General features: G+C 45.2%; 2 protein-coding genes across 11 annotated transcripts in view; one reads left to right on the top strand and one right to left on the bottom strand.

The window, feature by feature from the left end:
- Positions 1-1,454, top strand: part of WARS1 (tryptophanyl-tRNA synthetase 1) — a 28,132-nt gene extending 26,678 nt beyond the window's left edge. For all 3 annotated transcript variants that reach the window (XM_077924064.1, XM_028709844.2, XM_077924066.1), the window contains one exon: positions 877-1,454. In XM_077924064.1, coding sequence (XP_077780190.1) covers positions 877-1,035 — 159 coding nt within the window. In that variant the 3' untranslated portion in view covers positions 1,036-1,454. The remainder of the gene's footprint in view (positions 1-876) is intronic.
- A 1,412-nt stretch (positions 1,455-2,866) lies between these two features.
- Positions 2,867-24,121, bottom strand: part of SLC25A47 (solute carrier family 25 member 47) — a 36,554-nt gene continuing 15,299 nt past the window's right edge. For 3 of the 8 annotated variants that reach the window (XM_077924092.1, XM_028710063.2, XM_077924096.1), the window contains 5 exons: positions 14,204-14,247; positions 13,387-13,458; positions 11,897-12,079; positions 10,292-10,562; positions 2,867-6,035 (listed from right to left, as the gene is read on the bottom strand). In XM_077924092.1, the coding sequence (XP_077780218.1) occupies positions 5,755-6,035; positions 10,292-10,562; positions 11,897-12,079; positions 13,387-13,458; positions 14,204-14,247 (851 nt within the window). In that variant the 3' untranslated portion in view covers positions 2,867-5,754. Of the gene's footprint in view, positions 6,036-10,291; positions 10,563-11,896; positions 12,080-13,386; positions 13,492-14,203; positions 14,248-18,235; positions 19,261-24,121 lie in introns of those variants that run through there. The other 5 variants (XM_028710797.2, XM_077924099.1, XM_028710649.2 and 2 more) reach the window with 5 other exon arrangements.

The following is a 24,121-nucleotide window of genomic DNA, read 5'->3' on the forward strand; positions in this document are numbered from 1 at the left end:
CCCAGCTTTGATGGCAGACTGCACTCGCTGCAGTTGCCAGGCAAAGGCTGAGCATCAGGAAGACCCAATTATGTTCTGCTCTTATTTGATCCTGTTTGTGCATGCAGTTGAAACATTTTTAGGGCCTCCATTTAGCTGTGTCGGCAGCGAGTTGACGCTTCCTTCTATGCTCTGTAAATTTCCCATGAGAGAAGAATGCACAATCAGTATACAAATCACCCAGGGGGAAAATTGCAGACTTTTCATCATGGCGGGTTGTTGAGGCATCAGAACCCATCCTTCACGCCTGCATTAAAAGGGTAGGAAAGTCCACAAAAGGTATGCAATGTTTGTACTAGTGCAAGAATTAACCCTAGTGCAAATGGATACCCCTCCCTCCCTCCATGCACACCATCACCAAATCTGCTCCAGAGGGTTGGGGGAAAACCCGGAAGAGATTTGGGGCGTGCATGGGGGGCGGAGAGGAGAACTTTCCATCACGCACAAAGAAATCCTCACACTGACACAGTATTCACCTTTGTGCTACATTGAATGCAACCCCATCCTTCTCCCTCTATGCTCCGAACACAACGCAGTGGCTTAAAGTAAGAGGCAGCTAATCTCTGCAAAGTGTTCCTCAGTAAGTGCCCTTAGGAGTAATAATAAAAAAGGCCTCACTGAGTCATCAGCTCAAACCTCTAGGCCTTAAACCAGGATCCTCCTTGCCTAAAAATTTCCCTTTCTGTGGCAGCTCGAGAGATACGTCGGAGGGAATGATGTATCTAATTAAGACAAACAGATTGCTTTGCTTGCCAGCAGCTGTTCCTTTCCAGGAGACTTGCAGGAGGGTTCTTTCCCCAGATGTTACCAGATATGACCCTGGCATTCTCTTGGCAGGCCTATACAAGTGGAGCACTGCTGACAGGAGAACTGAAGAAGGCTTTGATTGAAACACTGCAGCCCTTGATCGCTGCTCACCAGCAAAGGCGAAAGCAGATCACCGATGAAATAGTGAAGGAATTTATGACTCCGCGGAAGCTGGCGTTTGATTACTAATTACAGAAGTGCATGTTGATTTATCAGTACACATAGAGCACACTTGATTGGTGTTGCCCTAGCCTCTCGTCTGCCGCCTCTCCCTAACAACGTACCTCTCTGCTTCAAGTTACTTTCAAAGTTGCCCTCCGTTGTCACCAGTGACTTTGGGAATATGTAGTTTGTGTTTGGAAAAAACAGACCTTGGCCTAGGACTTCATTTGACTTAATTACGGGTTAGCAAGATAACCCAATCACCTGGAAGAGAGATGCTTTGTCAACAAGAGGACCCTATTTCACTGAACGCAATATTAAGAAAAACGCTGATTACAAAGGTGGTGCAATGCCAGATTCTGCTACCGTGGGAGCCGTGTTAGGCATGTTTTTACATCTAGGAGCTGTGCCTGTTTCAAAGATAAACTAAACTCTTCCATCCAGAATATACATTTGTCTTTGTTTTTTCCTTTTTCAGTTGTTTAGTTACAGTGGACATGATTGCAATTTGGCCTTATCACTTGTTACAAGCCAGTTGAGAGGGAGCTTGGGGCCATCTCATCCAAGTCAAGCTGCTCCTTCTGCCCTCACCATTCTGACCAGCAGGAACCTCTTTCCTGTGAGTGGAGGCTCCCGGTGCAACTTGGAACCTTGATCAGTCAGGGTTGCAAATTGCACAGGCAGCCTCATCCCTTCAGACATTCTACTGAGCAAAATCAGTGGTGATGGTGGAAGCAGGAGGACGAAACTTTTATTTCATAGCTAAAGGTGCAGCCCTGAGCCTCTTTACAACATGCTTGCCCTCCACAAGCGAGTAGTGTGTAGACTAAAAACATGCTGTGTTTCTAACAGCCTGGCGAGTTTCATTTGGGCAGTCAGTTATATCTCAGTGGTTCTAAGAACATATGATGGTTGGTTGATGAGTCTTTCTGCAAATGATACCTGGCGAGTATCTATAAGTTGTCTATACTGGACTTTGGGGTTTTTTGTCAAGCCCAGCAAGCAAATTGTTGCTCGTTTTTGCCCTGCAAAGCAAGGGAAACTAATAATAATAGCTATTATTTCTCAGGGGCAGCATGGACTGCTAAGAGATTATCACAGTAGAGACAGTGTATACAAAGGGCAAAAAAACCTTTCTGATAACTGGGAAGTTAAAAATCGCCAAGCGATGCTGTGACATCAGCAATGTGGCTGCAAGACAAAGGACATCTTTGTTTCTGTGTTTATATTGTTGAGATTAAGAGCTGGTTATCTCTCTCTCTCTCTCTCTCTTTGTGTGTGTGTGTGTGTGTGTGTGTGTGTGTGTGTGTGTGTCTCTGTTGTTCATATAATCTTTCAGCATGAATTAGTCCACAAACTATAACCCTCATTGAGTATTTCCTACACAACAGGTTCTCAGGTTTGTGATGCAAGCAGAAACAAAGCTTCTTGTTTCCATTTTTGTCTTCTTTAAGTAGTGAGCATTAGATACGGCATGAATCCACAGTTCATTGAAACTCTGCATCAGTAGAGATCTGCTGTGTGGGTTATATGCATCGGACCTGTATACCATGCACTGAAAGCACACTGCGCCAACCTAGTATGTCTTTGCTAGTTACAATCAAACTAGTTGAAGGCTGAGGTGCCACAACAGGTGAGTGTGGATGAGAAATTGCAACTGGAGCATTGTGACCTGCCATACGTTCTTGTAGCAAATCATGTTGGTGTGTCTGGTTCATGAGCTTTTGTCTTTTGTTTCGTTTTTGTTAACAATGGTGCAGCTAATCAAAGAGAGTTTATTTTTGAAAAGTGCTAAGAAGGGCGACAGTGAATCCAGCCCTGCTCAGACATCTTGCACAGCAGCTTACGAATGCTGGTGTAAAGGGAATTGTTTATTAATCATGCATAGCAACTGTACAAACTGAAACCATACGCAATAAAAACAGGGAGATCTTGCAGAACAAAGGCTGTTTTTGCCGTTATTACCTAGTGTATAGACTTGTGCATTTTTGTGTGTGAGCACTCAGAAGATGCAACTATTATCAGATGTTGCACATAAATATAGGCTGGTGGAAATCACTTTAAATTTGCTTAGGGGACACTTATAATACGATAATACGAAATGATAATCTTTATTGTCATTGTCCCATACAGAACAACAAAACTTGTAGTGAGCTGTTTGTGAAGCAGACACTATATGCAGCAATATTTGCTAGTTCTTGCAATAGTCCCAGGTCACCGCAAACTCATGGGCCACATGGACTTGCATGTTCTTGTTGAGGACTGTACACTTTCTAATGGTATAGTACAGTGGTTCATTAAAGTGCTGGAAACACTTTCCAATGAGCTACATGTTCAAGGGTGCACCCTCAGTTCATGCGGGGGCACAACTGGGCTACATCCTTGCCCATTGTGAACTGAGAGCATGACCTCAAACAACCTTAGGTCCCCAGGTCATTGGCCAGGCTAGCTGGGGGTATCTGGAGTCTGAGCCCAGCAAGGTCTGGGGCCCCAAAGCTGGAGCAGTGCATATCAGGGAAGTTCGGTAGCGGTGCCCCTGCTGTCTTTTTCAGGAAACCTATTTGCTGTCATTCATCAAAAAAACTTTTCATGAGCTTCTGAGTAGCTCCAGGAATTCCCAGTGCACAGCCCGAAAGCCACTGCTGCACAGGAAAGGAATCTCAACAGAAAATGAGCAGTGAAACCAGATCACATGGCTGAATCAAGAAATTCAGTTCTATCACCTGTGTACATAAGAAAATAATGGGTTTTTACCCTAAAATGTGGGTTAGTTTCCCAGTGGTGTACTCAGCACTCCTTTAAGAATCATCATTGTAAGATTTTAATACATTTGAGCTTTAACAAAATAAAATTACACTCTAAACTCACTGTTTACAATCAATCTCTCTCTCTCTCTCACACACACACACACACAAAACCATGTATATCTACCTGCCAACTTAAGATAACGCTTCCTGTATCTGAGGATACAGGACTCTAGTCCACGAAAGCTCACGCCTGCAGCAGACAAATACAGCTTCCCTAATGAAAATTGGGGAGTAGAGAACAACAGTTTCACATAATTTAATGTGAACCACCTAGCACGGCTTTTGCAAAGGTTTGCCTAAGGGTAGCTCCAATTGCCTGAGCGTGCCGTGATGCTCTAATCCAGCATGCCAAATTCCCTTAGTGCTCACAAAAGCCAGTTCCCCTTGCAGAGCTTGTAAAAAAAGCACTTGTCTGGGAATGAATGAGATTGCAATGGCATAAATGGGAGAGCAGAATTAAAAGTGCCGACTTTTCCTTGTCCAGCAAAGCATGTTGTGAATGGAAGGCCATTGATAGCCTTTTATGCAACATCTGCCTTCCCACTGCAAGCTGCAGTTTTCCAGCAAAGCAATTCTTGGACATGGAATGTTACGTGTGGTGTCTTGTTTCTGCCGGTGGCCTTGAGCTTTTCGCGCATCTCTGGTGAACAGCTCTATTGTTTGTTCAGTAACGAGTAATTTGGGGTCAATGAAATGTTTAGAACACCAAACTCTTCCATTGCCCATCACTGGCAAATCCAGATCTCTGTATGTGTCCATTTTTCCTTCTGTCTTTACACTTGCAAGTTTTCAGCTTTAAGCAACTTCAGGCAGCGATATTCATGTGCATCTGTTTCTAAAGTGAGGCGTCCATGTCTGGATATGGAAAACAGATGAACCCAGAATTAAATCAGGGATGGAGAACCTTTTTTCAGAGAGAGGACCACATTCCTTTCTGAGCAACCTTGTAAGGGCCAGCGGCCAGTGATGGGTGGGGTCAGAAGCGAAGGTGAGCAGAGCAGCATATGTGTGCAATGAATATTAAGTTATTACTTATTAAATTTATATACCGCCCTTTATCAAGGGACCACAGGGCGGATTACCTGGGCCCCCAGGTCTTCATCTGGGGCCCTCAGAGCGCCCCTCCAAAGAACGTTCAGCGAGTGACAACAAGGGCAGGGCCTTTTCAGTTGTGGCTTCCTATCTGTGGAATGCCTTCCCAAGCCTGTCGCCAGCATCCTTTCCACACCAGATGAAAGGGGAAATCTCTCTTCTCCCAGGCATCTGAAGGATTGTCACGTTGCTCAATGATACGTCTTGCTTCTGACTTTATTTTTGCTGCTGCTGTTTTGCTGGGTCTGTTCCATGGGTCTTTGTATGCTTTTTATTGCAATGTGATGTTCTTTTTTTCCAGATATGTCATGCTTTATGTCAGTTGCTTAAGGACTCTCTATGTAGCAAGTGCAATGCAAATCGAATAAATAATAATAATTTCTCAACGCACAGATGGCTTTCTCGAAAGAAATTCGGTTGAGCATTCCGAAAGGAAAAGACTGCTTTGGAGAGATGATATTGCAGTGAAGCAGCCTTTGCCATCCTGGTGTCCTCCAGGTGCAGGGATGGGGGAGCCTCCAGCACAGGGGGCAACTGTGGCCCTCCAGACCTCTCTGTTTGGCCCTTGAGACTTTCTAGACCACTCCCCTCTCTAGTCACACCCCTCACTGGTCCTTGAAGGTTCTTGTCTGGCTGGAATGTCCCCCTCAATTATAATAATGCCCTTTGAATGCCTGGATGGAAGATAGAGAGGGGGTGCACAACTGTGTGTAGAAACTACCCTACTGTACAAAGATGAATTTAGCATTCGTTGTCCCACCCCTGTTTGTACGTGGCCCTCTGATGGCAAAGGTTCCCCGGCCCTGCTCTAGAGGATGCCAGCTAGCGAAGGCTGCAATGCTCCCTTTTATTTCATCCAGCGTTCGCCTAGCCTAAGCACACCTTCGTAAGTAAAGAACACCATCATATTTGCAGGGAAAGCACGGATGGAGTTTAGTCCGAGGCCTTTGAAGAGGACTCTCACCCCCTCTTCTCTTACGCTGTCCCTCACGCAGTGTACTAATCCGGAGTATCTGCGCAGGCCCTCGCCATCCACCTGCATCCGGGATTTGATGACATCCATCGGGGTGGCCGTGCCCCAGGCCAGGACTCCAGCGCAGCCTCCAGAAAGAAGCACAGCCCATAAGTCTGCAAAACGTAATTATAAGCAGCGTTAAACTGACAGCGAGATAGGTTTGCAGAGGAGAAATGGGGACTGCTCTTTAATTAGAATGCAGAATGTTGACACACGTTTTGATTCAGTATTTTTTTGGACATTTGAAATAGTTGTTTTTATTTATTATTATCACTTATTAAATTACTTAGCCGCTTTATCTTGCCTGTGGCAACCCAAAGTGACTTACAAACAAAAAGACCCACATAGATACATTAAAACTAATTGTGGGTGGGAGAAACTCCCTGGCTTGCCCTTGGGACTGCAGCTGCTAATAGACATGCTAATTTCAATGGGTCTACTCTTGAGTATAACTTAGCTAGCTATGCCCTCTTAAGTAGTGGTATTATTATTGTCTTCCAGATCAGCAGTGGGCAGACTTAAGTCTTGTGAGGTCTACTCTTTTCAGCCCCCAGAATATCAAGGTCTACCAGATTGAACCAGATGCCAAATCGTGGCTAATCCACTTTCTGCTGCCCCTGGCCAAGTTCCTTATCCTGACTCAAGTCCTACCTAAGGCTAGTTCCCACAGCAGCAGATAAGATGATAAGGCACTACTGTGGAGTAATAGGCAGAGAGGTTGATGGCCATGAGAGAGGCCTAATTTATGCAGGGCAGTTGCTTCCAATCAGCACTGAACTATGGAAGGAAGACTGTAAGAAGATACTTTGCAAGTATCTCATATTGGGATTAAGCACACAGAGAAATCTGCTAATGAGCTTCGAGAGCAGATATCCCCTGATGGAATTATATGTCTTGCTGCCTCTTTGACCTGCACTCCATAGTCCATGCACAAGATTCTTGACATACCTTCTGTGAAACATCAGGCAGGCCTTTCTTAAGAGGCTCTGCTTTCTGAAGCTTCCCCTTTCTCCGTCATCCGGGACAAGTGGATTCCCTTTCTCTTCAAATCCTAATTAAATTTGATCGAGCGGTCATCTAGCTGGCCGCTGAAAGGTTCCAAATACGTTTACATCCCTTCAGCTTTCCCAGGTCGAAGGCTGACTACACTCCATATATTTAAAGCACATGGCTTCTCCCAGAGCTTCCTGGAAACTGTAGTTTACCCCTCACAGAGCTACCATTCCCACCACCCTTTACAAAGTGCATTGCTTTAAATGTATGGTGTGTACACAGCCTTGGTCTCTACAGCTTGGTTAAACCAGGTTACATGATTAAATCAGTCGGTTGCGCAATCCATACGCAACATTTACGGGAATCTCCGTGTGAGAGCCAGACTTAAACCACAGAGCCTAGGGCTTGCCGATCAGAAGGTTGGCGGTTTGAATCCCCGCAACGGGGTGAGCGCCCGTTGCTCATTCCCTGCTCTTGCCAACCTAGCAGTTCGAAAGCACATCAAAGTGCAAGTAGATAAATAGGTACCGCTCCAGCGGGAAGGTAAACAGCGTTTCCGTGCACTGCTCTGGTTCGCCAGAAGCGGCTTAGTCATGCTGGCCACATGACCCGGAAGCTGTACGCCGGCTTCCTCAGCCAATAAAGCGAGATGAGCGCCGCAACCCCAGAGTCAGTCACGATTGGACCTAATGGTCAGGGGTCCCTTTACCTTTACCTAAAGCAATCTATGGCCTTTTAAACTGGGGCGGCGGGGTTTGTTTGTTATTACCGGTGCTTTTTGCTGGGGGTACTCAAGGGGTACACAGAACTGGCATCTTTTCTTTCTTAGAAGAAAAGCCCTGGTTTAAAGTGTGGCACTTGGCATGAAGTTGTTACAGTGAGTACCAGAACCTTTTTTCTTAGAAGCATTTGCCACTGCTTCCCAATGAGGCAGGAAATTGGGGTGGGACACAGTGAATGCGCAATGACTTTCCCTTGCACAATGAGGCTTGCCACTCCTTCCTCACACCCTGCCTCCCCTGCAAAAAATCACAAAAACTTGTTCTGGAGATCCCCCGAACTAGCACACAGGGAAAGGAGAGGGGAGATTGTTCCACCAGGCAAGCAGAAACTGATCATTTGTAGCAGTGCAACCTTGAATTCCTCCCTATGTTTGTAGCTGTGCACTCTTCCTGTTCCATGTGTCAGCACAAATATTCAGCACAAATAAAAATATGGGATGCGGGTGGCGCTGTGGGTTAAACCACAGAGCCTAGGACTTGCCAATCAGAAGGTCGGCGGTTCGAATCCCCGCAACGGGGTGAGCTCCCGTTGCTCGGTCCCTGCTCCTGCCAACGTAGCAGTTCGAAAGCACCTCAAAGTGCAAGTAGATAAATAGGTACCGCTCTGGTGGGAAGGTAAACGGCGTTTCCGTGCGCTGCTCTGGTTTGCCAGAAGCGGCTTAGTCATGCTGGCCACATGACCCAGAAGCTGTACACCCGCTCCCTCGGCCAATAAAGCGAGATGAGGGCCGCAACCCCAGAGTCGGCCATGACTGGCCCTAATGGTCAGGGGTCCCTTTACCTTTACTATATTATAAAATAAAAACCCATATGCATGAACAAGCTATCCTATTTCCTCTGACTAACCTCCTAGATAGACTGTATAAATTGTGGGAGGAACACAGAGGGAATGGAACTCCCCCCCCCTACCCCACAGGGATTATTTGTGTGGGGAGGGAGGCTGACTGATGTTCTGAACATGTTCTGTATTTTTGCATTGAACAATTGCTAATTCTTCAGTTTCTTTTTCCTAAAGTCAGGTCCACCTGTGACTGTGATACAACTCATTGCAGTAATATTGACTGAGATCGTTTATGGCTTTATTATTTCCCCATTTAATAAGATGTAAAAATGTGCCTGAAATACTTGAGACATTTGTCATGCTCTGGCCCCCCACCCCGGCCCAGGCACCTGTGAAAACGCTTCCAGGGTCGCTGGCCTCTCCTCTCCCTTCCTCCTTCCCTACACGTTGCATGAGATGGGCTATCATGCCTCTGGGATTAGTGAAGAGCTAAAAATAAAATCCATTTCATCATTTAGAAGGTGCACCCTACACCCGAGCTGTATAGGCTTTAGCGATGCATTTGAAAGGTGTAGTTAGCCGGCATGACTGTAGTTAATAAGCATTCGAGGGGGAAGTTGGAGAGGAAGAGTTCGTGGATGACATCAGAGGACGCGGCCTCTGAGTTAACCAGTTACACAAGAGAAGCTCAAATAGAATTTCATAACAGGTGCATATTACACAACTGGAGCAAATTGTGCCAATGATAATACTCTGTTCTAATCATTCCCATCTATTTTCCGGTTTGAGTGCCGCTGCTTACGTAGCCAAAACAGCAGCAGCAGCGCCTATGTGCAAGAGGGAGGTGTCAACATCCAGCTTCCCCCGTTTGCTTCAGGCATGCAAACCCCAAGGGGTTACAGAACGGGAGAGAGAGGACTTGACACTAGAACTTGGCGGCATCCAAAGAAGCTATAGGCTGGGGAAAACACAAGAACTACCAACAATTGAAGAATGGCAGATGAGGATGATAGAATTTATGGAGCTGACTCTTCTTCTTCATCATCATCTCACTGGGAGAATCCGCGACCAGAAAGAAGAGGAACATCAAGAAGATTGGAAGAACTTTAAAGACCATTTGAATAAATATTGTAATATTAAAGATATGTAATCACTTGAAAGAATCAATTAGGCCTAGGATTAAATTGGGATTAAATTTATAAGTAAGAAAATGCATGATAAGGAAAGTGATGTAAATGATTATGACTGTGATTTGGTTTTTTGAAATATTGATATTGGAAACTGCTACAGATAATTACTAAGAAATTCAGACGGAAGAGACTCGAGGAAGTCAAATACTATGTTTATGAAGATGGATGGTACTTAATTGTAATTAATTAAGTGGCATTACGCTGTATTGTATGTTCTTATCTTTTTCCTTTTTCCTATCTTTTTTGTTTTATCTTTTTTTTTTGTTACTGTTAATTCTTTTGTATTATGCTTATTTACTGAAAATAATAAATATTATTTGGGGGGAGGGAGGGAGAAACTATAGGCTGGGAGATTTGGGGCAGACAAAATAAAGGGCTTTCTCCCACAGCACAAACTATGGAACTTTCTCCCACAGAATGTCCACCAACAGGATGGTTTTAAAAGAGCATTGGGCAAATTCACGGAGCAGGCAGCTATCAATGGCTGCTAGCCATGATAACTCAGTGCCAGGAACAAATACTCTATACGAAAGTTGCAGAATTGTGGTGACTCCAATGCAGAAGCTATGAAGACAGGTTTTTCAAAACTCCTGAAACAAGCCCTTCTCATTTAATGCACACACCTGCTCTGTCTTTTCCCGCTGGAGTAAGCCCGTCGCACAGGACATTGTAGGTGAGGAAATAGACGACGGATGAGCAGCAGTCTCTCCACATCAGAGCCAAAGACCCCTTGTATAGACCCCTGAAACCTTCCTCCTTCACGACGGTCCGCAGGCAGTGCACAGCTCCTTGGTACTTAGGCTTGGAGATCAGGACGTGGGGTGGAATAGCCAAGGGATCTTTCTGGATCTGTAGTCTCACTTTGGCCAACTCTGCAGGTGACATTAGCACAACCTGAGGGGTGTAATTAGGAATTAGTGGTCTAGAAAGAGATGTTTCCTGTAGAAGCTCATCACCCACACATCCCCAGACCAGACCATCAAGATACAGAGCCTGGGGTCCAAACTCATGTATTATGGGGTGCCCAAATTTTTTTTTAAAGAGGGCCAGATTTGATGAAGTGTGAGGGCCACCCAAAGTTGTTGAGCTTTTTTAAGGACTTAACCCCGAAGCTGTTGAGATTTTTTTAGGATTGAAGTTGTTGAGCTTTTTTTACAATGCTGAGGTTTTTACCCCAGGACATATACTGCCAGGGGGCTGGATTAAATCAACTGGCGGGCCATATTAGGCCCCTGAAACAGACTTTGGACGTCCCTGCCTTATTGTATATAGATCAGAGGTTTCGCTGCAAGAGCCTAACATGCATAGTCTTCTGGAAACTAATTACACGAGTAATACTATCTTGTTATTATTTATAAAATTTATATGCCACCCTTCATCCAAAGATCACAGGACGGTTTGCAACATTAAAATACACAATGAAAACACAAAAGTACATAACAACAAAATGATGAGGGACAGATGATATAACACAGATGTTTTCCACAAGGATCACTTTTGATAATCAAGAAACTTCAGTGTTTTAAGTATAACACGTTACATGAACACCATTGTTGGTCTGTACCAGGAGAAGGCAATGCTGGTGCTCTTCAAACGTTGTTGGACTACAATTCCCCTCATCTGTGAGCACTGGTTGGTGCTCAATAACTAGAAGGCACCACTTTAGCTACTTCTACATAGCAGAATCTGCCCCGGCTGCAGCAAAACATGCCTCTCCCATATCTGTCTCTATAGCCACACCAATAGTTTGACTTCATCCCCAAAGGCGCACTCCTCCATTGTCTCCCAGGACAGACAGGTGCCAACCCTATTCCACTTTAACCTTTATGATTTCCCCCAAACAATCCTGGGAACTGTAGTTTGTTAAGGATCTCCTAACAACTCCCAGCAGCCACAACAAGCTACAGTTCCCAGGGTTCTTTGGGAGAAGGCATGACTGTTAAAGTGAAATAAGAGTGCTTTACCAGGACACCCCGAAGACCAAAAACGCCAAAATTAATTGATTGACTTGCCCTTTTTTTTAATTGATTGTATTGCACATGTACATAAATTAAAATGCACAAATTTAAACCCCCCCAAAAAAGAAAGAAAATACAAAAACTTATGTAGAGAGAGCAAAAAAGAAAAGAATAAAAGCAGAAACTCCAGAAAGGAAGGAGGAAGGGATATAAATATATGCCTTCCGTAAGTACATTTAAATCTTAAACATTATTTTACTCGTAACCTACCCGGATTGCACCAGTAGCAGCTGCCGCAAAAGACACGTCTACCTTTGATGGCTTTCTGTCTGCAGAGCCATATCGAAATCTGCAGATGTTATAAAGGATGTTTTTGTAGATGCCAAAAGAGAACGATGTAATAAACGATGCAGTTATGACAGTCATCGACACCCCTCGGTAGAAACCCAGCACCTGGTTTGCATAGAAAAGTGAGAAGAAAGTGTTAACCAAGCTAATCTTACCTAACCTTCCCAAGTCTCCATAATATGAAAGTCACAGCAGCTGGTTTTTCTCTTTGGCTTTCTGGTAATATGGAAATTAATTATAATAGAATAAAGGACACCTCACAGTCTGTCTTAAGGTTTGGTACTAATCGAGGAAAAGGAGGTGATAGTTCTGTCGGTAGAGAATTAGTCTCTTAATCTGAAGGTTGTGGGTTCAAGCCCCACGTTGGGTGAAAGATTCCTGCATTGTTGGACTAGATCAGTGTTTCCCAAACTTGGGTCTCCAGCTGTTTTTGGACTACAACTCCCATTATCCCTAGCTAGCAGGACCAGTGATCAAGGATGATGGGAACTGTAGTCCAAAATCAGATGGAGACCCAAGTCTGGGAAACACTGGATTAGATCCTCATGGTCCCTTCCAACTCTACAATTCTATGAAACCTCTAGGTCAGGGATGTGTAACCTGTGGCCCTTCAGATATTGTTGGACTCCAAATCCCATCAATTCCAGCCATGATGGGAGTGGTAGTGTAGCAACACCTGGAGGATACCAGAGGATACCAGTCCTGTTCTAGGTGCTTACAAGGCCCAATGCACCCAGAATCAGGTTCTTGTTCACAGGTATTCTTAAACACAACCAACCTTAGCCTTAGGGCCAAACCCTAACCCTTGATGCAGTTAGCAATTGCACAAAGGGGTTTTTAGAATTCAGGATTCGGGACCAAATCCAGATTGAAACATCGGTGTGGGAAATGGATTTTTAACCTCTTGACCTCCCCCCATGCTACATCCCTGAACTGGACTGAGAGTCTCTTATTTGCACTGGCGGCAGGTGGAAAGCTCTCATTTGCTGAAACAGATGTGCGGGGAGCAATCTGCTTCAGGACTGCTGCAGAGGGCAAAGTGTTAAAAATCCCTTCCCTCATTTTCCACCCAACCCATGTTTGCAATTAACTTCTTATTCAGCCATTCACACAACTGTGTGAAATATGCCGTGTTAGGCCACAATAGCTCTGTCCCAGAGTCATTGTAATAAAGCCATTCCTTAATGTTGGACAGACTGTGGGTTTTTCTCCTAAGAACTGTAGTTTGCCACATCAACCTACAATTCCCAGCACCCTTAACAAACCACAGCTCCCAGGTTTCTTTGGAGCAAGTCATTTGCTTTAAATGCAAATTAAATATGTTTTAAATGTATGGTGTGGATCCGCCCCAAGTCAAGCAGACATAATGAAGAAAATTTCCCCTTCATCAACAGGAATTTTACCATACGTACTTTTTCAGTTCTGTATGTGTCTCTGATACAGTGCCATATTCCACGATAACTTGTCTGAGTCTGAATCCTCACCTGTTAAACGGGACAATCCATCATTCATTTCATCTTGGGGAAAAGAAACATTTCATTGGTAATTTTGCAAGTGGGTAGGGGCATCAAATCAGCACGAAAAGTGAATTTATTGCACTAGGGCAGGGATCAGCAACCTTTTTCAGTTTTGGGGCGGTCCACCATCCCTCAGAACATGTGGTGGGCCAGACTATATGGAGGGGGGGAATGAACAAATTCCTATGCCCCACAAATAACCCAGAGATGCATTTTAAATAAAAGGACACATTCTACTCATGTAAAAACACACTGATTCCCGGACCGTCCGCGGGCTGGATTGAGAAGGCGATTGGGCCGCATCCAGCCCCCGGGCCTTAGGTTGCCTACCCCTGCACTAGGGCGACAGAATGCTTTAATCCATTGCGCAAAGCTGAATTTATAGTATGTGCTTGAATCTCTCCCACAAAAGAGGGACAAGATTGGAGGCACCTACAGATCTCACAATGTAATTTCTAGTTTGGTCCTGAGAGTATGGTGAAAGGATTGGGAGAAGCTGGGGAAGCAGAAAATGGAGGAGCCCTGGAATTCCTCCTGGCAAACCATAGTTTATGAGCTGTTGGGTAGAGAAACCACTGCAGTGGTGAGAACCGCCTCACACACTCATCCTAGCTGCTTTCAGCTCTGAAACGGGGTGGAGAAGAGTTCTCTCCATTTCACCTTGTGACTTGGGAGATTTGATTGTAGTTAAGAAAGCTAAACTTTGAAATACCTTGATTGTGTCCAATGGATATCCGACTGCAGCACTAACACCACCTGAAACAGTTAAATTGTAAGTTAAATTTTTAAAATTAAAAATTGCACCTTAGAGACCAACTGAGTTTGTTCTGGGTATAAGCTTTTGTGTACATGCACACTTCTTCAGATACACTGAAACAGACATCACCAGACACTTATATATTGGGGGGGGGGGCGGTTCTCAGGAGGGTAGTAGGAGATGGGTGATTGACTCAATGGGTATGGTAAACCTGTTGATGACTGTTAACAACTGCAATTAGTCTTACAGGAAAAAGGAAGGGATAGTATGCAGATGACCAAAAATAGCCTTAGCATACGTAATGAGACAAGAATCCAATATCTCTATTCAGACCAGGTCTTTCCATAGTTTTCAGTTTAGTATAGGTAAAGAGACCCCTGACCATTAGGTCCAGTCACAGACGACTCTGGGGTTGTGCGCTCATCTCGCTCTATAGGCCAAGGGAGCCGGCGTTTGTCCGCAGACAGCTTCCAGGTCATGTGGCCAGCATGACTAAGCTGCTTCTGGCGAACCAGAGCAGCACATGGAAACGCCGTTTACCCTTCCCGCCGGAGCGGTACCTATTTATCTACTTGCACTTTGACGTGCTTTCGAACTGCTAGGTTGGCAGGAGCAGGAACCGAGCAACAGGAGCTCACCCCGTCTCAGGGATTCGAACCGCCAACCTTCTGATCGGCAAGCCCTAGGCTCTGTGGTTTAACCCACAGCACCATCCTTGTCCCTTTCCGTTTAGTAATACGTTGTAATTCAGCAACTTCTCTTTCAAGTCTATTTCTGAAATTCTTTTGTAATAAGACAGCTGCTTTGAGATCCTGTACTGAATGTCCTGGGAGACTGAAGTGGCTTCTCTGTCTTGTGATTCCTGATGTCAGATTTATGTCCATTTATCCTTTGGTGTAGGGTTTGGCCTGTTTGTCCAATATAGAGAGCTGAAGGGCACTGCCCTTTATTTCGACTGCGTCAGACCAACACTGCTACCTACCTGAATCTGTAAGTTAAATTGTTTCAGAAGCGATACACTCACCTCACAGAGAACCAACCTCAGTAACACCAGAAAACTTAAGCCACATTCACTTTGCACTTAAGCCAGGTGTGTACATTTGAGACAGCTGTTGCACATGCACAAAATGAGCACATATGGACAGATGGCAATGTCATGAACAGGAGTTCCGGCAGGGCTGAAGGAGGAGAACCAAAAAGTGCATTGGGTGAAGACATCTCCACTCCCTCTCTGATGTGTACAACACCATGCAGATGTGACTTAAAACACAAATGGGGAAGGGGAGATAACCTCATGGCATTTTAATCTGCTAATGTAAACATACCCTTTCTTGCAAGTAGCACCTTGCAAAGTATAGAATTGCACCATTAACTAAGGTTACCAGGTGTCCCCGTTTCCCAGGGACAGTCCCCGGATTTACAAATCAGTCCCCATACAAAATCCATTGAAGTTGAAAAGTGTCCCCGGATTCATTGAAAAAAATCTGGTAACCTTACCATTAACCTTGTCAAGCAGTTCTGCACATGGTCCACCCTTGTAATTCTACCCCACCTCCAAAACAAAACAAAAAATATACTCTGAAATTGGAGGTTGTAGGTCAGCATCCCTGATCACTGGCCATGCTGGCTGGGACTGGTGGGAATTATCGTGCAAAACATCTGGGGGCGTCAGGTTGGGGAAGGCTGTTGAATGAGGGCCTGGGCATTCAGATCTCTCCACCACACCACAATGTGCATAGTTCATGTTGTACAACAAACACCACAAGTACAATAAAGGGTGTGTTGGTATGCAGTCTTTCAACCCATAAACTGGTATAGCCAGGTTTTGAGAATTGTGTCTACTAAGCTCATAGCTTATAGCATTGAAATGGATAAGGTTGATTGGCACATATAAAGAATGGTAACAGTGCACATTCTTTGTACTTCCTTAGCAACAAATGCTATCGCTATACATATTTACAAGAATACAAAGATGTTTATGTGGTTGTTTGGTAGGAAATTGCCTTTCCACATAGAACATTCAAAGATTCAAATACATACCATTTTAAAGAGAACTATACATAAATAAAGGGAGGGGGATGTGAAATATTATATATGTTTACTTGGAGGAGGAAGAAACCAAACTGATCATTGTACAAAAGAGAAATATTAAGGGTGGTATCCAGTGATGGTCTACCCAATTGCGCAACTGAAATCCATTCAGTTGCACAAGTCGACTTCTAGTCAGGGGTGGCCCAAGACATTTTTACACCTGAGGCGAACCACAAAATGGCACCTGCCTCCCCACCAGGGAAGGAGTGAGTGAAGATTACATCAGGGACAAGGTGGAGAATAAAGATCTACATTGGGATCTGCTGCCTCTGTGGGTCCTGCCACCTAAGGTGGTTGCCTCACTTTGCCTCATGCGTGGGCCGGCCCTGTTTCTCATTTCTCTTCTCTCCACACACACACACACCCAGCAAAATTTGTTCCAGGTGAATCCCCCAACCTTCCAGAGCAGATTGAGGGAGCTTTAGGGAAAGAGCTGCAGGAAAGAGGAGAGGAAAAAGAAGCCTAGTTTTGCAACTTTTGGATCAGGCAGGTCTAGTGAAAGCATCCCATTCTCACAGTGGCCAACCATATGCCCATATGAAGCCTGAAAGCAGGACCTGACCACAATAACACTCTCTCTATGTGTGATTCCCAGCAATTCAGGAGCATACTGTCTCTGACAGGTGAGGCAGAGCATAGCAATTGTGGCTGGTATTTATTGATTTCTCCTTGTACATTTTGCTGCATATTATAGCCTTCTGATATAGTGAAGACTACAGAATTGACAAGGCCAAAAAAAATCAAGCTGGACAAAAATACAACAGCTTTCCTAATAGGCTTGTTTATGTGGAAAGCAGCAAAGTTAATAAACTGACTACTGTTCTTACAGAGAAGAGAATATTGCTGCACCACAATCTCAGAAAATTGTGAAGGACCATAGGGATAATTATAATGTAAATACAAACCTCAGGTGTGGTTATGCTTCTCATGTGGTTAGGTTTTTGCAAGCTGCTTTTCATCCAGACATCTGTACCCACATTTTACTCTACAACCGGTTTCTTGTTATGAGTTTGTGGGTGCCGGCCTCCTCTAAATTCCTGGGTCGAGTAGGTGTTAGTATTTAATCAAGGCTTGGGGAGTTAACCTGGATGCTAGACTTCTAATTCCTGGACCCAGCTTCCCATGTTCAGGAGATCAACTGGGAGATGGGCCATTGAGAGAACAAAGGAAAGGTAATGGGCCATTAAGAAAGCGAAGGAGAGGAGGCAAATGGGTGGGGCCCCTACTTCAGCTCTAAGATAGAAGACAAAGACAAAGCTTGAGGTAGACCTTAAGAGTAGACCTTAAGAGTAAAGACAACAAACTGAACAACAAACAAGATCAGAGTACGATGGTTTATTTCTGTTTGAATCTAAAGCTGTTGCAATCGGAGAATCAAAACTCTCTTGGGGTGTTAATGCTGTGAACCCTGCACTGTAGGCCCAGGTTGTATCTATGTGTAAATAAACCATATATCATAAAGACACCACAGTCTCCACTGTGCCTCATTTCCAAAAAGAAAAACGAACCCAAGGTGAACACCAGGAACCCCTGGAATCTCCCACCACTCAGAGATTGGGGCGACATGCAACATAGTGCTTGCAGTTCACATTAACCTGCACTTCCAAATGCACAGTCCGCACTCATGTGCTTCGTGGTACTTTGCATACATTCTTGGGTCACCAAAGGTAGGTGCCTGAAGCTGTTCAGGGCTCTACCCAGTCCACGGGCCAGAACCATAAGGTATTAGGAGCTTGCTAAAGTAATGCAATGCCTGCTTCCACCCTAGTTGTTCCTAGGTGACCACTGAACATGCTCAATCCTCATTGGGCTGTTTGTGGGGTGGAGTTGTCCCCTTGGCTGCTCCCCACCTACTTCTGCATATCTTGGGATTCATCCAAATGTGTTGATACTTACCTCTCTCTTCCCTTAACAGTGGCCTTCTTTCAGGTCCAGCCCTGTCGACGCAGCAGCAGCACTGAGTTTGCTCTTAGAGGGACAGAGAGAACACAGTCCCAGTGTGACACTGTTGATGCTGAGGCAAAGCGAAGGAATAATCTGCCAAGTCAGACTCATCAACAGAGCTCTTCTGGACACCAACTGACCTTTGCGAGCGCTCCAAGAGCAGCAGTAAAAACATGGATTTAGCATTCTCCAGGGATTTCCACACTCCAGATATAGCAACCCATAGACGTGTCTAGGGCCTAAAATAGTCTTGGGGAGATGGAAGCTCAAAGCTGCTGCCACAGCTGGAGAAGCAAAACAAACAGGCACAATGGCCGGCTGGCAGGCCTTCCTCAGCCCCAATGAATGAAACTTCTCCACTGCTCAGAAGGAATTCTATTTACAGCATGAGCCTCAGCGTGTTTACTCTGAAGCAAGTCTTACATGGGGCCCTTCCGGACGTCCTGTTCATTGTGCATTCATGATTGTTTCACTAAGACAAAGAACTTGCAGGCTTTAGATTAGAACTAAGATCTTTATTGAGTTCTGTGTGGGCTCACATGCCAGTCTGCTCTGGGTAAGCCGCAGGGAGAGCACAGGAGTGGTCCTCTCCCTCATTTCCTGTCCCAGTCTATTATTCATGGTGCCATGATGATTTGAACTCAAGGTGATATTGGGGCAGAGGTCTCAAGCCTCAAGAAGCAGAGCAGTCACCAACGCTGTTTGCACCACCGGCAAAAGTTTCAGGGTGGGCATACTGCTTTGTTTCCAATCAGTGCCAGCCCTGTAACTTCCTGCTAAAATCCTGAAACTTGTTCTGGGGTATTTTATTTTATTGCCCCACATCTGTTGTGCTAAAGTGCAAGAATGTCCCTCCTGACGGCAATAATGCAGCAACACTGGGGTAGCGCCACACAACAGCTAATAAAGGGGAATGATGCGTCTAAACCATTGAGCCTCTTGGGCTTGCCGATCAGAAGGTTGGCGGTTTGAATCCCCGCGACGGGGTGAGCTCCCGTTGCTCTGTACTAGCTTCTGCCAACCTAGCAGTTTGAAAGCACGCCTGTGCAAGTAGAAAAATAGGCACTGCTGCGGCGGGAAGGTAAACAGCGTTTCCGTGCTCTCTGGCTTCTGTCACAGTGTCCCGTTGCACCAGAGGCGGTTTAGTCATTATGGCCACATGACCCGGAAAGCTGTCTGGGGACAAATGCTGGCTCCCTCGGCCTGAAAGCAAGACGAGCGCCACATTCCATAGTTGCCTTTGGACTTAAAACCATACAGGGGTCTTTTACCTTTACCTTACCTAAATCCACCACTATCTCCCCATTATTGCATCTATGTCATATTACCGAACACACTGCATTATTGGGAAAGGAGAATAAATAATGGCACTCTGTTCTACCCAGGAGGGGAGAGCAACACAATTTTCAAAACTACAACACACAATCAAGTGTGTGTCCCTGATACTCTTCTTTGACATGAGTCAGATGCAGCTCGGCCAATGAGGGATGGAGGTGCAGTGCTAAGTTCTCAGCAGCTGTGTCGTTGCTGCTCACCAGGAGAGGCGAGGTAATGGGGAAGCCAGCACAGTGCGGCTGCAGTGGCAGGACTCCACCAGCGCACCTGCACTGCACCAACCTCCCCCCTCCACTGTGCCCCTCCTCCCCTCCAAAGTGAGTCTCCGGATACCCACACAGTCTGTAAGCAGACCTGGGACAGCGGCTGCTTGAGCCAGTCTCTTGTGCTGTTTGGACAGCCCAACCTAAACAAGCAAAATACTGAATACACCACACAGAGAAGGGAGAATCTGCAGAAAGGCGTCGTTCAGGCATGCAACTCTTGGCTGCCATCGATAGAAGCTAATGGTTAGGTCAAATTAAGAGTGGGGTGGTTTTCCAAGGATCCTTTGGTCTGTTCTCAGCTTGGTGTTATGAGAATTCTAGGTCTAAGATTTAAAATAAATGTTCATAAATGTACCTTTTCTTGGGAGAAAAGTAATGACAAACCTAGACAGCATCTTAAAAAGCAGAGACATCACCTTGCCAACAAAGGTCCGTATAGTAAAAGCCATGGTTTTCCCAGTAGTGATGCATGGAAGTGAGAGTTGGACCATAAAGAAGGCTGATCGCCGAAGAATTGATGCTTTTGAATTATGGTGCTGGAGAAGACTCTTGAGAGTCCCATGGACTGCAAGAAGATCAAACACATCCATTTTGAAGGAAATCAGCCCCGAGTGCTCACTGGAAGGACAGATCCTGAAGCTGAGACTCCAATACTTTGGCCACCTCATGAGAAGAGAAGACTCCCTGGAAAAGACCCTGATGTTGGGAAAGATGGAGGGCACAAGGAGAAGGGGACGACAGAGGACGAGGTGGTTGGACAGTGTTCTCGAAGCTACCAGCATGAGTTTGACCAAACTGCAGGAGGCAGTGCCTGGCGTGCTCTGGTCCATGGGGTCACGAAGAGTTGGACACAACTAAATGACTAAACAACAACAACAAATGTACCAGGCAAACACATACATAAATATATAAACCACATGTCTGAAACAGTACAGGAAAACAGTCCTAAAGCCATTTTGGCTCATTCAGTGACCTCAAATATTCCTCTGCAGTTTGTAGGGAAATGGGAAAAGCCTCCCCATTGTCTCTCTGCTCACAAATCTTGCTTTAAGGGCACATTTGTATATGAATAGGGTGAGCCTGTGACCTAGACTCAGGAATTAAGTATTTATCATCACAAAAGAATGGCCAGGCTCTCCTGGTAAACCCATCAACAGGTTTCCTGCCAGACAGGACTCTGCTAAAGACTGCCCCTTCTGTGATGTATGTATGATGTATTGGGGGGTGGTCTTGAGCTACAGGGTGGCAATTTCAAAAGTCTATATAAGAACTTGCACACCATTGTTCTGGGTTCCTCCTCCCTCCTGTGTGTGTGGGGTGTGTGTGAGCACCCTGTTGCAACAGATCAATAAAGATCAGGCTTACTAGCTGCTTTGCTTCTCAATATTCTCTGTTATTTTCTCCTACCGATAGAGAACCTACATAAGGACTCTATACGGGCTCTTGGGTACCCCATAAGGGAAAAGGAGCAGTTTTTTTCTTGTAACATTGGCCAACAGCTTATCAGGCAGCACCAGATTCTCACTAATGTACAATGCTCCCCAATGTACAAGAAACATTTTATCTATAATAAATCACAACGTTAAGCAAAAAATGTGTCTGGTTTAGGGTGGAGTCATGTAATCACCCCTACCCTGCCTGTGGTGCAGTCAAAATTATTTGCTATTTGAGAAATCTTATTTTGACTGTGTACACACTCCTATTTACAGTATTCTGTTTCTAGTGAGTTGCTGCATAATTTTAGACACAGTCTGATGTCTGCTCTGTATGTATCTTGCACTTTTTTTTTTTAACAAAGCACCACATTTTGATGTGTTTTCCCCAAAACCAGTTTCCACCCATGTTGCTGGTTTAAACCGCAGCTAGGTTGTTCTTTTTTCTCAATTTGGATGGAAGCCTGCAGGTGCATTAATCATTACACAAAGTAAGTTACAGAGGAGGTTCTCACACTCATTGGGCCTCCTCCCATTCTTCAAACTATGTTCAGTGTCCCAACAAGGAAGAGCATGTTCATGCATAGAGCTTCTCTAATTACCTAAGACTGGCTTTACACCTTCATCAAAAGCTCGGGATGCATTATAATTCATATCCTAATCTCATTATTATCACAACATCCCTGCGAGTTAGGCTGTGGAGGCACGCGTCTAGTCCTAGGATCTGGGAGCTTAGGGATATCAGCTTGTATACCAGGTCTGGAAACAGGAAAGAATAAGAATAAAAACCATGCAGACCTTCAAGTGCTTCCTGAATAGAAGAGGGCCAGATCACATAGAATCGAAGAATTGTAGAGTTGGAAGGGACCCCAAGGATCATCTAGTCGAGCCCCCTGCAGTGCAGGAAACTCAGCTAAAGCATCCATGACAGGTAACCATCCAAAGGTTGTATAGTTGCTTATCTCCTTGGCTCGAAGGTTGCATAACTTATGCATACCCTCCAACATTTCTCTGATGAAAATAGGGAAGACCTCTTCACCGAAGAATTGATGCTTTTGAATTATGGTGCTGGAGGAGACTCTTGAGAGTCTCATGGACTGCAAGAAGATCAAACCTATCCATTCTTAAGGAAATCAACCCTGAGTGCTCACTGGAAGGACAAATCCTGACGCTGAGGCTCCAATACTTTGGCCACCTCATGAGAAGAGAAGACTCCCTGGAAAAGACCCTGATTTTGGGAAAGATGGAGGGCACAAGGAGAAGGGGACGACAGAGGACGAGATGGTTGGACAGTGTTCTCGAAGCTAGCAGCACGAGTTTGACCAAACTGCGGGAGGCAGTGGAAGACAGAAGTGCCTGGCGTGCTCTGGTCCATGGGGTCACGAAGAGTCGGACACGACTAAACGACTAAACAACAACAAAGCAGGGTCAGCAAACTTTTTCAGTAGGGGGCCAGTCCACTGTTCCTCAGACCTTGTGGGAGGCCGGACTATATTTTGGGGGGGAAATGAACCAATTCCTATGCCCCACAAATAACCCAGATATGCATTTTAAATAAAAGGACACACTCTACTCATGTAAAAACATGCTGATTCTCGGACCATCCGCGGGCCGGATTTAGAAGGCAACTGGACTGGATCCGGCCCCCGGGCCTTAGTTTGCCTACCCATGACCTAAAGAAAAGTGGGACATTCCAGGATCAAATCAGAAACCAGGACAGCTTGTGTGAATCCGGGACTGTCCCTGGAGAATAGGGACACTTGGAGGGTCTGAGATCTGTCAATTTTGGTTTCTCTCACTTTCTCAGTCTCTTCCAATCTTAACTTCAGTTTGCCAGATTTCTGCTTGAATTCCCTTAAAAAAAAAATTGCTATCCTTGCTATCTAAATGCAGAACTGTTAGGTTAGCCTGTTTTCAGACTTAGCATTTGGTTGGGGAGTTTATTTTTACTGCTGGGGTTTTTAAGGCAGCTCTGGATTCAACTGCATTGTAAACGATACAGTATTCTGTACTAGCATAAATAGCACAAGAGAGTCCTGAAGGCAATTTAGGCTTTCCCTAAGGTATCCTTCTCAAACCTGTTGCATGCCAGAAGGTTTGGATTGCAACTCCCATCACCCTTGACTTTTGGTCAGGCTGGCTGGGGATGATGGGTGTTGTAGTCCAAAATGTTTGGAGGGCACTGGGCCGGGGAAAGCCATGTCATGCAAATAAAAGGTAAAGGTAAAGGGTCCAGTCGTGACCGACTCTGGGGTTGCGGCGTTCATCTCGCTTTATTGGCCGAGGAAGCCGGCGTACAGCTTCCGGGTCATGTGGCCAGCATGACTAAGCTGCTTCTGGCGAACCAGAGCAGCACACGGAAACGCCGTTTACCTTCCCGCTGGAGCGGTACCTATTTATCTACTTGCACTTTGTGCTTTCGAACTGCTAGGTTGGCAGGAGCAGGGACCGAGCAACGGGAGCTCACCCCGTCGCGGGAATTCGAACTGCCGACCTTCTGATCGGAAAGTCCTAGGCTCTGTTGTTTAACCCACAGCGCCACCTGTGTCCCTTGCAAATAGGTGCCCTTAATTCCCTTCTTGTATTCTGAATGGCACCATCCCAGGAGCACCGCCCTGTGTGATCCTTCAGGACATGGGTGTCAATCAACTCTAAATCCATAATCTCTCAATGGACAGAAATAACCACCTGGAGCAAATAGCTAAGGGCAGCTGCCAAAATTTAGATCAGGAACTGGCACAGGTAAATCAACAACACACTCAGTCTGCAGCCATATGCCATGCTCATCTAACCCTCTCTAGTAA

The sequence above is a fragment of the Podarcis muralis genome, chromosome 1 (assembly GCF_964188315.1).
Source record: "Podarcis muralis chromosome 1, rPodMur119.hap1.1, whole genome shotgun sequence".
Taxonomy (NCBI): domain Eukaryota; kingdom Metazoa; phylum Chordata; class Lepidosauria; order Squamata; family Lacertidae; genus Podarcis; species Podarcis muralis.